The sequence below is a fragment of the Leucopleurus acutus genome, assembly GCF_964270905.1.
Source record: "Leucopleurus acutus genome assembly, chromosome: 3".
Classification (NCBI taxonomy): domain Eukaryota; kingdom Metazoa; phylum Chordata; class Mammalia; order Artiodactyla; family Delphinidae; genus Leucopleurus; species Leucopleurus acutus.
In genome coordinates, this window is record NC_139145.1 from 133,977,036 (window position 1) to 133,992,685 (window position 15,650).

The following is a 15,650-nucleotide window of genomic DNA, read 5'->3' on the forward strand; positions in this document are numbered from 1 at the left end:
CAGGCGCGCGCAGGGGGAAGCCCTCCCGGGCTCTGACGTCACCGAAGCGCCGGCCAATGAGAAGCCGGAGAGGGGGATTCCCGCTCTGGCTGCCGCCCCGCCGGCTTTTTAAACCTTACCCTGGGGAAAGCTCGCTGAGAGCGGTGGGAGGAGTGGGGAAAAATGGGAGGTTAGGGGTTAAATATGATCGTCCTGGGGGACAAGACTCCAGAGGTTTGATGATTAAGAGTCAAGACTGGCTTAGACCTGGGGGGCAAAACCAAAAGCGGTCGAGGAGAGGCTACTCTCCAGCCAGGTAGGGCAAACTCCTCCAGAGATGGAGTGGAAACTTGAGCGCACCGCCCGGAGGAGGGTCCGGACCGAAGAAGAGATCCTATGGGTGAGTAACGCCCTTTTGTTTCCTCGCCCCAACTCCCTAAAGGGACTTCTTGTCGAAGGCACTGCTTATAATACCTGTTTAGGACCAAGAGGTAGTTCAAAACTCTAAATCCTGATTTTAATTTTGAGTTGTGTAATTTAGTTATATTCTGGCGGTGCCTGTTTTCCTTCAAAGAAAAGTGAATGTAGTTTGACTAAGTAAGGATCTAGAAACATTCCATGCCTAATATTATGATCTTCCTAAACAGTTTATATTCATATATGTTGTCTGTATTTTCAAAGGAGGAGGTCATGCGGGTGCTCGCCAAAGACATGAAACAGAAGAGAGCTCAAGATTCTCCCAAGGTGAGTGTCCAGTGCTTACTCCAGTTCTCTGTCTTGAATATGACCTCGAACAAACTAATTCTTGCTAAAGATATTTGCTGGAAGTATGAATTGGTCTGAAAATACGAAAAATTTAAAAAATCTCATACTATCACTAACTACAGTCTATATATTAAAGAGTATATATTAAAACATTTTTGTAAGAAACTGAAGATCTCTGACTGACAAATAATGGTAATCATTTTAATCTGAATGTTACGTTCTAGTTTTTGCCTCTACAGCAAAAGATGAAGCTTGGGTGTGTCAGGTAGGCAGTGCATCTTTAGCTGGCTGTTATAATTTCATTTTAACAGTTGCTAGTTGCACTCCCCTCTGTTGCGTTCATAAGCTTGCCCCCCAAAGAAACGGAAATGGTGCTATCTTGTGGTCAAGAGGAGAAGTGGCATAATCTACGGCCCTTAGGTTAGTAATTTAACAGTTGATCCCATGTAGTACTTTTTCACCTTGAAAGTCCGAACCCAAAGGCCTTTAGCGTCTCTTGTAATCAGTGTAAATCATTATCAGGATTCACCTTGCTTCTCTCTAGGCTAAATAGTTCACATTCCTTTAGTCTTTACTTATAGATTTTAGTTTCAAAACCATCACCAGTTTTATAGATTTTTTTCTAGACCTTCTTTAAATTTTTCTGTATTTAATTGGTGACACAATAAATTGAACACAGAACTTTCAGAATGCAATGACTAATAGCCTTTGTAGCCAGAGAAAACAAATGACATTTGACTCCTAAAATTCCCTAAATACTTTAATATTTATTTTTCCCAAACAAAGCTGAAGATTTGTCTTGCCTACCTTTTGTATCACCATGGCTCCTAGATATTTGACTACCTGATACACACAACTGGTCTTTTCGTCAGTAAATAGAAGTAATGGGAAAAGCTACATTTATGTATAACTTTGTTAATTCACTTGTATAGCAGTATCTGAGCCTTTAATTTGTAAAACCTAAGTGGAAGTATTTTGAAAGTTTTCTTTTTAAGTTTTTGAATAGATTAAAGAAAATATTGGTTTTATTTCTTATAGTATTTTTGGAGGAACAGGTTTTGCCTGTAAGTTTTCTTTAATGTGACTATTAAGATGAAAGTTCTGCCACTGTTTCATGTTACAAATTTAGCCTCAGTGACTTTACGGGCCATGAAAAGCAGCGGTGACCTGAATCAGGTAGGCAGTGTATTGTTAGCTGGCTGCTTTGGGTCAATTCAGCAGCCACAACTACCCTGCCACTTGCTTCTGGATAAATTCTTCTTGTTAACGAAGTACACTGGTTACCTGTGTGTGATGGGTTGGCAGTGTATTGTTAGCTGGTTGAATATGTGAGTGGCATCAGCTAACATGCAACTGCTATCTCATTGCACGTACAATGAACATCAGAGTATAATTAAATCTGTAAGTAATATGTGTGTATGTTTGTGTGTATGTGTACTTTTTGCCATGAACCGGGTCACTCTTTACCATAATGTTTATTACTACTTTTCAGTTATAATACAACAAACAGCTTTATAATGCTGAAGAAACTACTCCAATTAATTATTTTAAAAATTTCAGGTAATATTCTGGAGTCTCTAATACTTGTAGACAGTATTAAAGTATTTGTGAAATTATATATTTATTTTAAATATAAAATTTAGAATATAATGACAATTTGGAATGGAAAACCTAATGTTTCCTCAAATTTTCAACTTTCAACTAAGTCTTTAGAATTCTTTCTGGATCATTAGTTTCTTAATTTGACATTAGAGTAGGTTTCAGTTACCAAGGGTGTGTACAGCTAAAGGGAGAACTGAAGTAACTTTCCAGATGAGTCAGTCAACTAAAACATTTTCACTTGAATATCAAGAGAATTGGGGATTTTGGGGGTTAGGGGATGGGGCTAAATTGTTTGGAAGATTTGCCTTGAGTCTTCATTTTCTGTAAAATCACAGACTCATACAGTGTTTGGAAGAGAGCATGATATTTAGCTTGTGAAGGGGGAGAACTGACCGCACAATATAATTTAAAATATTTTCTCATTCCCTTGGAGGCCATTTTGACTCATGGAGCCGTGTCAGGTGTGTGCTGGGTCCCAGACACACTGTGGTTGTATAAACATTTGCAGCAAGTTCATGGAACTGACTTTGGTGGTCTGGTCAATTATTTACACCCTAAATGAGAAGTGAGAAATGTATCACATTCTCTACTGCATTGGACTATAAGTTATGGGTAAAATTAAATTCTTACCTTATTTAAATGTAAACATTTCTAGAACCATGGGTTAAAGAGGTAACTATAATTTGATTCTTACGCATATTGTTACTTTCAAATCTCATCCTCTTTTTGTTGTTGCCTAGTATCATTCCATTTTCAGCATCTTTGTGTTTAAGTATTCCTTTAATGTAAATATTGTTTTCATCTTTTTTTAAGGTTAAATTTCAACATGTTATTTTCTATAGAAAATCACTGATCTGTTGATAAAAATAAAACCTACTAAATTTAGAAGGTTTGTCCTTTGTGTTTTACTTAAAAAATTTTTTTTTAAAGAGCAAGACATAAAATGTCAACATTTATACTCAATAAAAAGAATACATAGTTCAGTTCCTATTATTGAGATGATGAGAAAGGAAAGAAAGAATCAAGTGTAGTAAAGATAAACAAGGAGGTCAATGGGTAAGGAGGTGATTGAACGTTTAAATTCAAAAAGAAAACGTTTTCGTAAGAGGGAAGGAAAGAGAGGGATCCACACTTGGGATGTCAGAGGAAGAGAAGACGGAAGTGGGTTGAAAAAAAGAGGAGGAGGGAGGCAAATCTGGTTGGAAGTATCTTCTCTGGGGGCAGCCACTGCTGTTCACTGGTGCTGGGGATGTAATTGCTTCCTATCACACCCTCTGGAAAATGTCCGAGTTTCTCAGTGCTCTTTAATGGCTCTCCCCCACCAGCCTCTGCCCCCAAAAGAGCATGCTTCCCTTGGCAAGGTGTGGCCTTAACCGTTCAGAGGGAGGAGGGAACAAGAAGAGTGGGAAGAAGTGTGATGTATTAGTTTCTTGGTGTAACAGTTATTAGGATTTTATTATTCCCTGGGGAACATGAAGTCAAGCTGAGGGATAAATACAGAGCGTCCCCATGTTAGCTGCACCCAAACATGACATTTTTCTTTCAAAGGAACATGTTAGCAGGAATACACATGATTTTGTACAGGGATCACCCAAGACCTTCCCGCTCACATCGGGCAGTCTTGAAACAGTTAATATGTTTAAAGAAAATAAATGTAGAGAACTAGTGTTTGTTTTCCTTCTTAGACTTTGTCTCTCTCTCTCTCTCTATTTTTTTTTCTTATTTTTTACTGGAGTGTTTTCCTACTTGAAATTACCTGCAGGCAATCCAGTTACGTCGTTAGGTTATAGTGTGATTATATAGTTATAATGTTAGCAGCTTTTCATAATTCAGTATAACTGCATATACATCCACATTTATATATAACCTGTCAAAATAATATATTTGTAATAAAAATAAAGAGTATATGTGATATGTTTTTGCTTTAGGTTTTTCTCTGTGGAGATCCTTATTACCGTAAGTCAGATTTTAAAAATTTTGTTGTGCTGGAGCCAGCTTGTCCTGGTCTGTGAGAATTGATTGTTAAATTTTCAGAAATTTTACAAGCTAATTATCAAACCATTAGTAGATTAAAATTGACCATGTGGGAGCATTCACACCATAGAAATTGCAAATGCTGCAAATTGGGACTCCTCCTCCAGAGATTTGGTTGTTAAACATTTACCAGTCATCACTGTATATATGCTATATATACTATAGTTATTAAGAATTATGTATATGTACATACTATAGGTATGCTATAATTAGTACGCAGTTTCAAAAATGAAGTACAATTTTTTGGGAATATTTCAGGCAAATTCATATTTATTCCACTCTCCAACACTCTGTATTTTTACATCTGCCATAAGATGATGATCAGAAGTTAGTAGGAAGTACTCCTCTCCACTTCCCAAATAAAACAAGCAAAAACAAACTTCGTCAGTGAATTATTAACCACAGTTAAAAGCATTTGATTTCGTCCCTTTCCTTTGTCAGGAGGACAACTGATGAATACTCTTTTATGGGATGCCTACTATTTTTGTTATACTTCTCAGTTCAGGCAGCTCGTAGCAGTTTATGTCCCAGGCTTTTTTTTTTTTTTTTTTTTTTTGCGGTACGCGGGCCTCTCACTGTTGTGGCCTCTCCCGTTGCGGAGCACTGTCTCCAGACGCGCAGGCTCAGTGTCCGGACGCGCAGGCTCAGCGGCCATGGCTCCAGGGCCCAGCTACTCTGCGGTACGTGGGATCCTCCCAGACCGGGGCACGAACCCATGTCCCCTGCATCGGCAGGCGGACTCTCAACCACTGCGCCACCAGGGAAGCCCTGTCCCAGGGTTTTTGTTGCTGAGAGAAGGTATTGTGCTCAGTTCAAGAAAAATGCATTTTTTTCCTCTGTGTGTTTGCCTGACGGTATTCATATGAGACATTTGAGGTCTGGGTGGCCGCACATCAGCAAATGGCTCTCCACTCTTTCATCACACATAGCCTGGTTGTTACAGAACCCTGAATGGACACCTGTATGACACACTTTCAAATCCCTACCTGCCTTCCCTGCATACTCAGAGGGGCAAGAGGAGAGAATCAAGCCTAACCTGGCAGAGATTATAGGTTGAATAAGGCAACCAAGTTTGGAGATATATAAGTGAAAAACCCACTTTTTATGGCTTTGGAGAGAACTAATGATTTGGGGCAGGATGGACACCTCAACTGCGTTCTCTGGGACAGTCCTGGTCGTCCCCCAGCTCATTACTCTCTGTCTGGCAGTGGGGTGTCTACGTAACCTCTGTGGTGCTGGCAGATACACTTCTGCTCACACCCTGACTGTGAGCACATAAACACCCCAGGCATCCTGGAGCACTGATATGAATTCATGGAAGTCGTAAGCGGGGGTAAACAGCAAGAGTGCTCCAGAAGCAACACTTGGAGGGATTATCCTACATAAAATTTTGCTTAGAGGCCCAGAATTCAAATTGCTAACAGGCATTTTTGGGGCAAGCTTGCAAAAGACAGATAGACTAGTGAGGTGGCTTCCATTTGTTCAACAACAATCCAGGTTAGTATTGATTCCTGATCACTTGAAAGCCCTTGGGAACTTGGAAGGGGCTTTTTGTTCACTTTGACCCCACCCCCAATTTATAGGTGAGGAAACTGCAAAGTAGTCGAGCTTGGCCCAAGGCCCTGCCGCTGGTGAGAGGTAGAAGCGGGCTTTGCTCACACAGTGACCACCATTCTTTTTTTTTTTTTTAATGTCTTTTTTATTGTGGTAAAAGTCACATAATATAGAACATACTATTTTAACCATATTGACTGCTATTCTTGAGGTGCCTCTGCACATCCTCTTGACCTGAGGGGAACCACACCTCCGCCCCCATCAGAGAGCTTACTAAATACATTCAGAGCTGGGGGTTGGACATCTATGTTGAAGTAGAAGGTATTCCGGGAAATATATTTGATTTTTTAAAGAACTTTAAACCCTTTTGCAGAATTACTGAGGTGGCACTACTGATTTCACCATAAAAAAAAATCTTCACTTTCACTCATCAGGTCAGAATTGGAGAGCCAATTCACAGTTATTTAGATTGGGTCTTCCTTCTTAGCCAAATTCTACATGACTGTTTTTTCACACTGGTTTTTGGCTCCAGTATTCCTGTTTAACTCCTTTATGAAATGAATATATATTTCATGGGGCAATAATTAACCTTCATCAACTTGGCAGGTTGCTTTTTTTCCAATAATTAGAAGGCTGACAAAACGTAAAGGTCAGGACTTTGGGAGAAAAGGTATGTTGTGACTCTATCAAAAGGCTCAGCGGTTGCTGATGTTTCTAAGACTCATGTAGTTGCAGTCACTCCCTTTTCTTCGTTAAGAGTTTTGACTGTTTGCAGTTGATTCTTCTTACTACAGTCATGAGAATGATGCAGCATTGAATTCTTTCCAAATGGCTAATCTAGTCTGACTAGATTAGCAACCAAAATTAACCTGTAAGGAACCTGTAAGGAATTAACCTGTAACGAATTTATCAAAATTAACCTGAAGGGGAATCAAGCTGAATGATCATATACTCATGGCTTTTTTCTTACACTTGGGATTTTCACTCAAAAATACAGACTGACTCAAGTGTTAATATTCTAATTATGGAATTTGAGTTGCTTCTAGAAAATAATAAATATTGAGAAAGATGAAGGCTTTTTCAAATGTTGTGATAATGTCATTTATAAGTGACTATTTGGCCAGGTGTAGTAAAACATACCATGAACCTGTACTTAAAAAAAAAACAAACCCAAAAAACCCAAAATCTTGTACCTGAAACAAATAAAAATACATAAGGATTAGAATCTATATTTCCCATTTTCAATGTTTATTTTGTTTTTTATTACATAAAAATAATCATTTATAATTAGTTACTCTGGAAATGTCACACAGTGTCTTGAATTCAAACAGTGGTCTAGTGTGTTGGCATTTCCATCAAGAACGATACTAGAAAATGTCAAGTCAGACAATAGGATATTGAAGCACATTGGTGACTGTATTCTGAATTATTTAGTGTGGTCAGATGAAGTATTTAATATATTTCATTTAGAATCTTTGGCTACTCTTCATTTTTGCTTTAGGTAACATCTCTATCGTGGGGACATTCATTACCAGTCACTGACAAGATAACATAAAAGGAAAGTCATTCTTCAGTGCCACATTTAATTGTCAGAGTATTTAAAATGGGATCAAACCCTCATGGAGACATTTCTGTATTCTGACTATTGCCTTAGAATGATTCAATGGCATTTTCATAGATCCTCTTTCTTTTTTATGATCATTTGTCTAATCAGAGCTGCTATCTCAGGCCTGATGATTTCAATGGGTTCCTCTGGCCTCCAAGATTTCACAACTTGACCTTCAGGGTTGACCAGATACTTCCAGAAATTCCATCTTGGTTCCTTGTTTGATGAATCTAAAATATCAGAATATATTTTCATGAGTAAATTCTTTTTCAAGATTTTCATTTTTGTTAGTATCTGCATAAATTACAACTTTAGAATCAAGTTCTAGTATTGTCATCATTTCAAAAACCAAACTAAACAAAAAGCAAAACACCCAAACAAAACAACTCAAAGTTTGTGTAAACAGATTTATAGAAATACTTGGTGACTTCACTGATGATTCTACTGACCTAGAATCAAGAAATGAAATAAATTAGTTTATTTTAGATTTGTTGATCTCCACCACAAAAAATTTACCCTGTCACTAGGTGAAAACTTTCAGTTTCTTAACATTTTTTAAAAGATAAAGTGATGTTCTAAATGTCTTTGGTAATAGGAATGTATGGATTACTTTTTGTAGTAAATATATATATGTTTTTAATATTGTTGCATATTATATAGTAAGGAATTCTAAATAATTGTAGATATCCTTTGATACATCTTAATTTAGGTAAGAAATGTAGAAGTTTTTTTCTATTTATATCATACAGGATTTGTGTGCATTATTATTGACTAACATGAGAAAAAATATAATTATTATGTGCCTAGTAATGTATGCTCAGTGCTTTAAATGGATCCTCTCCTTTAATCTTTACAGCAACCCTGTAAACATTGGATATTATTATTATCCCCATTTTGCAGATGAGACAAATGGAGGCCTGGACTCACAGTCACATGCTAGTGAGTGGTAGAGCCTGGATTGATATCTAGACCTTCCTATTTGCAGAGCTCGTGCTGTTAAAATAGGGAACATGGCAAAGCAAACAGATTTTAGGAGGAAGATGACAAATTCATTTTTGTACACAAGGAGATTCAGGTTATGTGGGACACCCAATCAGAGGAGGCTTCGGAGCTTAAGAGCAAGGGCTCACCCAGGGAAAGGGGACAGCGTAAGCAGAGCCTATGTGGATGTGGCAGAATCCTGAGGATCAGTAGCGTTACGGGTGGAGGAAAAGAGGAACCTGCAAGGGAGGAAGAGAAGGGGCCAGAGTAGAAGTCACAGGCAGCGAGACCCACCAGGCTCAGGAGAGTTATGGAGTGAGAGGCCAAACACAGTGATCTAAGAAGGAAGCAGAGACAGGGAAGTGGAGAAAACAAATGTTAACTATCCTTTCAAAAACGTTGCTGATGAGGTAGGTAGAAGGAACACACTGCCTAGAGTTTTTAAAATTGAGGGATACTTTGCTTTATGCTGGGGAAAGAACAAATGCGGGAGCACAGGTTAAAAATAATGAATGAAAAGTAGCCTAATATTTACTTATACGTGTTTTATTTTGTGTACTGTGCCAAGCATTTACACTGGTTATTTCATTTTTAATAGTGTTGCTGATTAGCTCAAACATCAGTGACTTGGTATGAACATCATATTATTAACTAAAGCCTTCTTAAAATCGCTTTGAAAAATAGCCATTTTTATGATGGAAAATGTGTTTTTAAAGATAGTGCCCATCAGGGCAGGGCTCTCTCTAGTCAGTGTAACATCTTCGTGTGAATTAGAAAAAGATACCCTTCCAGGTGGGGACAGTTCCTCGGCACATACCTTGCACTCGCCTGTGTTTCAGCCCCCGTTTGCCTCCTTACTCCTGTTTAGTGGACAACCTGTACACCTGTACAGAGCCATCTTGTTTGTGAGTGCATGATCAGGTACTGTCCATTGTGGCCAGTTTTCAAAGATCTAATTTTCATTTGGCCGTCAACTCATAATCTTTGTCTCTGGAGCTTCATCTAACTTTAGTGAAACCTTAAATCACTGTTATGTTTTGATCACACAGGGTAAGTTGAGTTTCAGAAGCTTTCTTAGTGACAAAGGGGAAGAACCTAGGAGCTATTGTGCCCAAGTATTTGCCTGCTGTAATTGAGAGATGATTACAGGGCACATGCTCTGGCTTTTTTTTTCCTGTGCACCCAGGAAATAAAAGGAATGAAGACCTCACTCTAGTTGCTATTTGTGGTGTTAGGCATTATATTGACTTTCCCTAGAAACTGAATATAATGTTTTTGGATGATTCTGATTTCATACTTAAATGAAATATTATAGGACATCATTAGCTGGTTTGTTTGATTGGAAGCTTGATTGCCTGGATGAGGTCATGGTTTTAGCAAAACTCAAATTACCCACAGTGAAAATGACTGAGGCTGTCATCTATATAAGTTAGATGAGAGGACATGAGCTGAATGTCCTTTAGAATAGTGTCTGCCACAGTGTAAGCTGTATGTGAATAAGTACTTTACTTTTATTATTAACACACTTAATCCTCCAGGCAATCTTAGGGGGTAGATGCTATTGATAACGTCATTTTACAAATGAGGAAACGGGCACAGAGAAATTATGTGCCTAATGCCACCCAGCAAAAGTAAAGGAGCAGGGGTTTCAACACAGACTGGGACCAAAGTTTGGCTTTTAGTCACTATACTGCACCACGTTTATGCTGGAAAATCTTTAAATAGGTTTCTGTAGCTAGCTTAATTACAGAGATAGCCTAACACTACCCTCCTCCAAAAAAAATCAAGGTATATTGTTTTGAATTTTGCCAAAAACCACCTGGCAAACAGATATTATTCACCCTTGAGGATAATATCTTAGATAAGTAAGGCAACATAAAAATAACCACAAAGATAAGTTCAACTAATAACGCTCGGCAATATTGATGTGGGACATATAGCTTTAATATTGGGGAGGGATATTTGCCCACATGTTAGTTAAATGAGAATTGAAATATTTTGTGAAAATAGCCATGACCACACTTAAAGTAAATTCTTCAGGAAAATGATCATAAAAATAAAATACACTGCAGTAGATTTATTTTGCCATCCAAGAAGTTAAAACATTGATTTCAGGGAAGCATAACTTCTAGAAAGTCACAAAGGATGAGAATCTAGCTCTTTGATAGTTTTATAAAACTTTCCCACTAAAACATTTCAAATGAATGTATTGTCCTGGTATATTTGTTTTAAAAACGAAAAGCAATTAAAATCATTAAATTGGTGAGGCAAGGTAGATATTTACCAACAAGAAATCTAAATGCAGGTTCTGCTTCAGGTCCTAGAATCTTAATCTTGTGGAAGATGGGGAACGTTACTCCGAAGTTATTTCTTGCAAAAGATACTACTTCCTTGCTTGGGCGGGGCTCCGATTCTCCAAACTGATTGCATGGAAAAGCCAAGACGCTGAAGTGGAATGGTCCAAACTCTTTGTGCAGTTCCTGCAGTGCTAAGTAATTTCTGTCTGTGAGTTGGCAGTCACTAGCCACGTTTACAACTAGTGCAACCTCCCGGAAAAAGAAAAAAATCCAACCAGAAAGTGAAGCAAATAAAAGATTAAAAAAAATATTTGCAAGTAGTTAAAATCCTAAACCATTTTGGAGGAATACAACCTTTGATAGATGGTTATCTCATATTTTTAGATATACCCAATTCTGCTGAAAATCATAACATGGATGCATGAGTTAAAACTCTGAAAAATCACGACCATTGAAAAAGCCCTATGTACTCAACTAAAGGTTTTTTTTAAAAAATAAAAGATAAAATATGATTATTGATAGAGTACTTTTTAATGTTGTTAGATTATGGAATTAATACTTTCATATTCACATTATATGGAATACTCCATATTCACATTACTAACTCTAAGAATTTCCTAAACAACTTAAAGGATTGATCCATCACTTAAAGCAAACAGTTAACATAATCAGTTATCAATTAGAAGTATATAAACTGAGAGCTCTGATGGCTAAAGTGATATACTAATTACATTGAAGACTAAATTATAATATGACCGTTTAACAGTGAAAAATGGACTATTAAGAGAATAAGCAGAGAACATGGACAAACAACAGAAATAAAAATCAGAAGATACAACTTACTTTGCCTTTAAACTTTTCCAGAGAAACCGTTCTTCCATTTGCATCTTTCACTTCAAATGTATAAAAGCTGTTGATTTTAGGTTTTAGGAATTTTAGTTGTAGAAGAAATAACATTACTGTACATAGAACCATAGACAGCAAAACTGCAAATACCTTTGCTTTGGGCCCTGAACATCTCAGAGGGTAGGCTGTGAGAGGCTCCATTTTGGATGATTCTAGAGGGAAGTCTCAGCAGGCTGGAATTCAAGGAGGAGCTGAAACTTGAAACCAGCCTAGTGTAACGGAAAGTCAGGAAGGACAGACTAGCTCCTCTCACTGCTGAGGAATAGAAAGACCTTTCTCAGATTGGGAATGGAGTGAAACTCCTGAATGAAGTAAAAAGCTCTAAAGAATATCAATGTATATATGATGTCAGTTGCAATTTTTGCTTGAAAAATCAGGACATTTTTTGGTAGCTCTTTAATATCGGCCCAACAAAGAAAATATTTCACCAGAAGATGGTGCCCTTGTAACTTGAAAGCTGTGAGGTGCTCCCAGCAATTGACTGGATGTAGGGAATTGGGTGTATAATACCCAGGAATAGTTCAGAGTGTCAATTAAATTGGTCTATTAGTATGACACATGATCTATAGGAATTTAATATTATATGTGTATATATAATGCATATGGCTTAAGCATGCTATATGAGTTCAAGGAATTTATAGTGGAAAGGGCAGTGAAATTTCTGAAAAGGCTACTCGCTATGACCTCATCTAGCTAAGGCAATGCCAGGTGAATATAGTAAAAATAAATAGATTAAAAACAATGATGGCTCTAAAAAATCCCTCCTCTACCATAAAGCAAGCTATAGTTCAGTGATTTTTCAAATTTTTGATTATGATGCATAGTAAGAAATGTACTTTACAATATAGCTCAGTACATAGACAGGTGTAACTGAGACATTTCATTAAATGATACTTCCCCTTTGAACTGCGTTGCACCCTGGTCTACTGCATTTTTAAAACAGCCTGGTTCTGAACCATGAAAATGATTTCAAGGTTCACCAATGGGCTGCAAACTGTAGATAGAAAAATACTGAACTGTATAATAAAGCAGGACTTTAATAATTAAATAAGATATTTCTACACTAAAGGCAAAAACACTCCATCCCCCATCCTACTTGGGTGCATCACCTAGTTGCTTATTATCTTCATTTTTTTCTGTGGCTGTCACTTTCTACAGGAGGCCTAACTTTGTTGAAAACTTTAGGGGCAGATATGGAAAGGGAATTGAGGGCTGCATATCCTGAAATCCATGGTTCCTTTAGCCACCTTAGAAAATGCCCTGTTTAGAGCACAAAGCAAGTTTTTTTTTAAAACATCTTTATTAGAGTATAATTGCTTTACAGTGACGCGTTAGTTTCTGCTTTATAACAAAGTGAATCAGCTATACATATACATATATCACCATATCTCCTCCCTCCTGCATCTCCCTGCCACCCCCCCATCCCACCCCTCTAGGTGGTCACAAAGCACAGAGCTGATCTCCCTGTGCTATGAGGCTGCTTCCCACTAGCTAATGATTTTACATTTGGTAGTGTTTATATGTCCATGCCACTCTCTCACTTTTTCCCAGGTTACCCTTCCCCCTCCCCGTGTCCTCAAGTCCATTCTCTAGTAAGTCTGCATCTTTATTCCTGACCTGCCCCTAGGTTCTTCATAACCACTTTTTTTTTTTAGATTCCATATATATGTGTTAGCATACGGTATTTGTTTTTCTCTTTCTGACTTACTGCACTCTGTATGACAGAATCTAGGTCCATCCACCTCACTACAGATAACTCAGTTTCGTTTCTTTTTATGGCTGAGTAATATTCCATTGTATATATGTGCCACATCTTCTTTATCCATTCATCTGTCGATGGACACTTAGGTTGCTTCCATGTCCTGGCTATTGTAAATAGAGCTGCAATGAACATTGTGGTACATGACTCTTTTTGAATTATGGTTTTCTCAGGGTATATGCTCAGTAGTGGGGTTGCTGGGTCATATGGTAGTTCTATTTTTAGTTTTTTAAGGAACCTTCATACTGTTCTCCACAGTGGCTGTATCAATTTACATTCCCACCAAGAGTGCAAGAGGGTTCCCTTTTCTCCACACCCTCTCCAGCATTTATTGTTTGTAGATTTTTCGATGATGGCCATTCTGACTGGTGTGAGGTGATACCTCATTGTAGTTTTTTTTTTTTTTTTCGGTACGCGGGCCTCTGACTGTTGTGGCCTCTCCCATTGCGGAGCACAGACTTTGGATGTGCAGGCTCAGCGGCCATGGCTCACGGGCCTAGCCACTCTGTGGCATGTGGGATCTTCCCGGACTGGGGCACGAACCTGTGTCCCCTGCATTGGCAGGCAGACTCTCAACCACTGTGCCACCAGGGAAGCCCCTCATTGTAGTTTTGATTTGCAGTTCTCTAATTATTAGTGATGTTGAGCATCTTTTCATGTGTTTGTTGGCAATCTGTATATCTTTTCTGGAGAAATGTCTGTTTAGGTCTTCTGCCCATTTTTGGATTGGGTTGTTTTTTGATATTGAGCTGCAGGAGCTGCTTGTATATTCTGGAGATTAATCCTTTGTCAGTTTTTTCATTTGCAAATATTTTCTCCCATTCTGAGGGTTGTCTTTTCATCTTGTTTATGGTTTCCTTTGCTGTGCAAAAGCTTTAAAGTTTCATTAGGTCCCATTTGCTTATTTTTGTTTCCATTTCTCTAGGAGGTGGGTCAAAAATGATCTTGCTGTGATTTATGTCATGGGGTGCTCTGCCTATGTTTTCCTCTAAGAGTTTGATAGTATCTGGCCTTACATTTAGGTCTTTAATCCATTTTGAGTTTATTTCTGTGTATGGTGTTAGGGAGTGATCTAATCTCATACTTTTACATGTACCTGTCCAGTTTTCCCAGCACCACTTATTGAAGAGGCTGTCCTTTCTCCATTGTACATTACTGCCACCTTTATCAAATATAAGGTGACCATATGTGTGTGAGTTTATCTCTGGGCTTTCTATCCTATTCCATTGATCTATATTTCTGTTTTTGTGCCAGTACCATACTGTCTTGATTACTGTAGCTTTGTAGTATAGTCTGAAGTCCAGGCGCCTGATTCCTCCAGCTCCATTTTTCTTTCTCAAGATTGCTTTGGCTATTCAGAGTCTTTTGTGTTTCCATACAAATAGTGAAATTTTTTGTTCTAGGACACATAGCAGGTTTTGAATGAAGGTACTTTGTTCCGCTAGGGCCTGACTGTTGGTGTTGTGGTAAGTTTCCAGAAAGTGCTAGAAAAGTGCACAGAATGATCTGAGAAGCTGTGAGTGTCCCTTCCCATCATCATTAGGTATTTGGAGCTTTAGAGGACATGCTAAGGAGGCTATCAGCCCTGCTCTGGTCCCTGCTCCTGGGGTATGTGTTTGGAGGTAGCTGAGCAAAGCCCACGGCTTAAGCACATAAACCTGTCAGAGAACATAAACCACTTCACTCCCACTCTTGGGACCTGATAAGAATGGATACAAAAGAAAACTATTCTCTTGTAAATATAATTTCTAGTAAAAACTAGAAATACAAATACTAATACAAAATGTATTATATCACTTCTTAACTGTGATAACTTTACTTTGGTGCTCTCTAGCTGAGTTGTTGAAAGAGACAAAGTGCCTGTGTTTATATTACCTCTGAACACTGCTACGTAGCTTAAATTCTCTGCCCTTGCTCCTCCAAGTCAGGTCCTTGTCTGCAGCACTGCCATCGCCTGGGTACTTGTTAGAAACACAGCCTTTCAGGCCCCATCCCAGCCTTTTTTGAATCAAAATCTGCATTTTTACAAGATCCCCTCATGACTCAAATGCACATTTAAGTCTGAGAAATTAGACCTCAATCTTTTTCTGGTTTGCAGAGTAACAAGCTTCTTTGGTTTCTCTTTATCTTCCACAGTAGATGTGTTTCGTGTCTCTGTGTCTACATT

The 15,650-nt window shown here is 38.2% G+C and overlaps 2 protein-coding genes across 5 annotated transcripts in view; one reads left to right on the forward strand and one right to left on the reverse strand.

The window, feature by feature from the left end:
• Positions 1-316: 316 nt before the first annotated feature.
• CDC20B (cell division cycle 20B) overlaps positions 317-15,650 on the forward strand; it is a gene marked incomplete at both ends in the record, with an annotated part of 62,018 nt that continues 46,684 nt past the window's right edge. For all 3 annotated transcript variants that reach the window (XM_082836800.1, XM_082836801.1, XM_082836802.1), the window contains 2 exons: positions 317-379; positions 661-723. In XM_082836800.1, coding sequence (XP_082692926.1) covers positions 317-379; positions 661-723 — 126 coding nt within the window. The remainder of the gene's footprint in view (positions 380-660; positions 724-15,650) is intronic.
• Positions 7,245-11,865, reverse strand: GPX8 (glutathione peroxidase 8 (putative); the record flags this gene model as incomplete). 2 transcript variants are annotated; one of them, XM_082836807.1, is made up of 3 exons in its annotated part: positions 7,245-7,770; positions 10,806-11,067; positions 11,662-11,865. In XM_082836807.1, the coding sequence occupies 3 exons, from the start codon at positions 11,863-11,865 to the stop codon at positions 7,607-7,609; spliced, it is 630 nt and encodes a 209-aa protein (XP_082692933.1). In that variant the 3' UTR covers positions 7,245-7,606. The 2 variants fall into 2 exon arrangements, with proteins under 2 accessions (XP_082692933.1, XP_082692934.1); XM_082836808.1 differs by lacking the exon at positions 10,806-11,067 and having other exon boundaries at positions 7,607-7,770.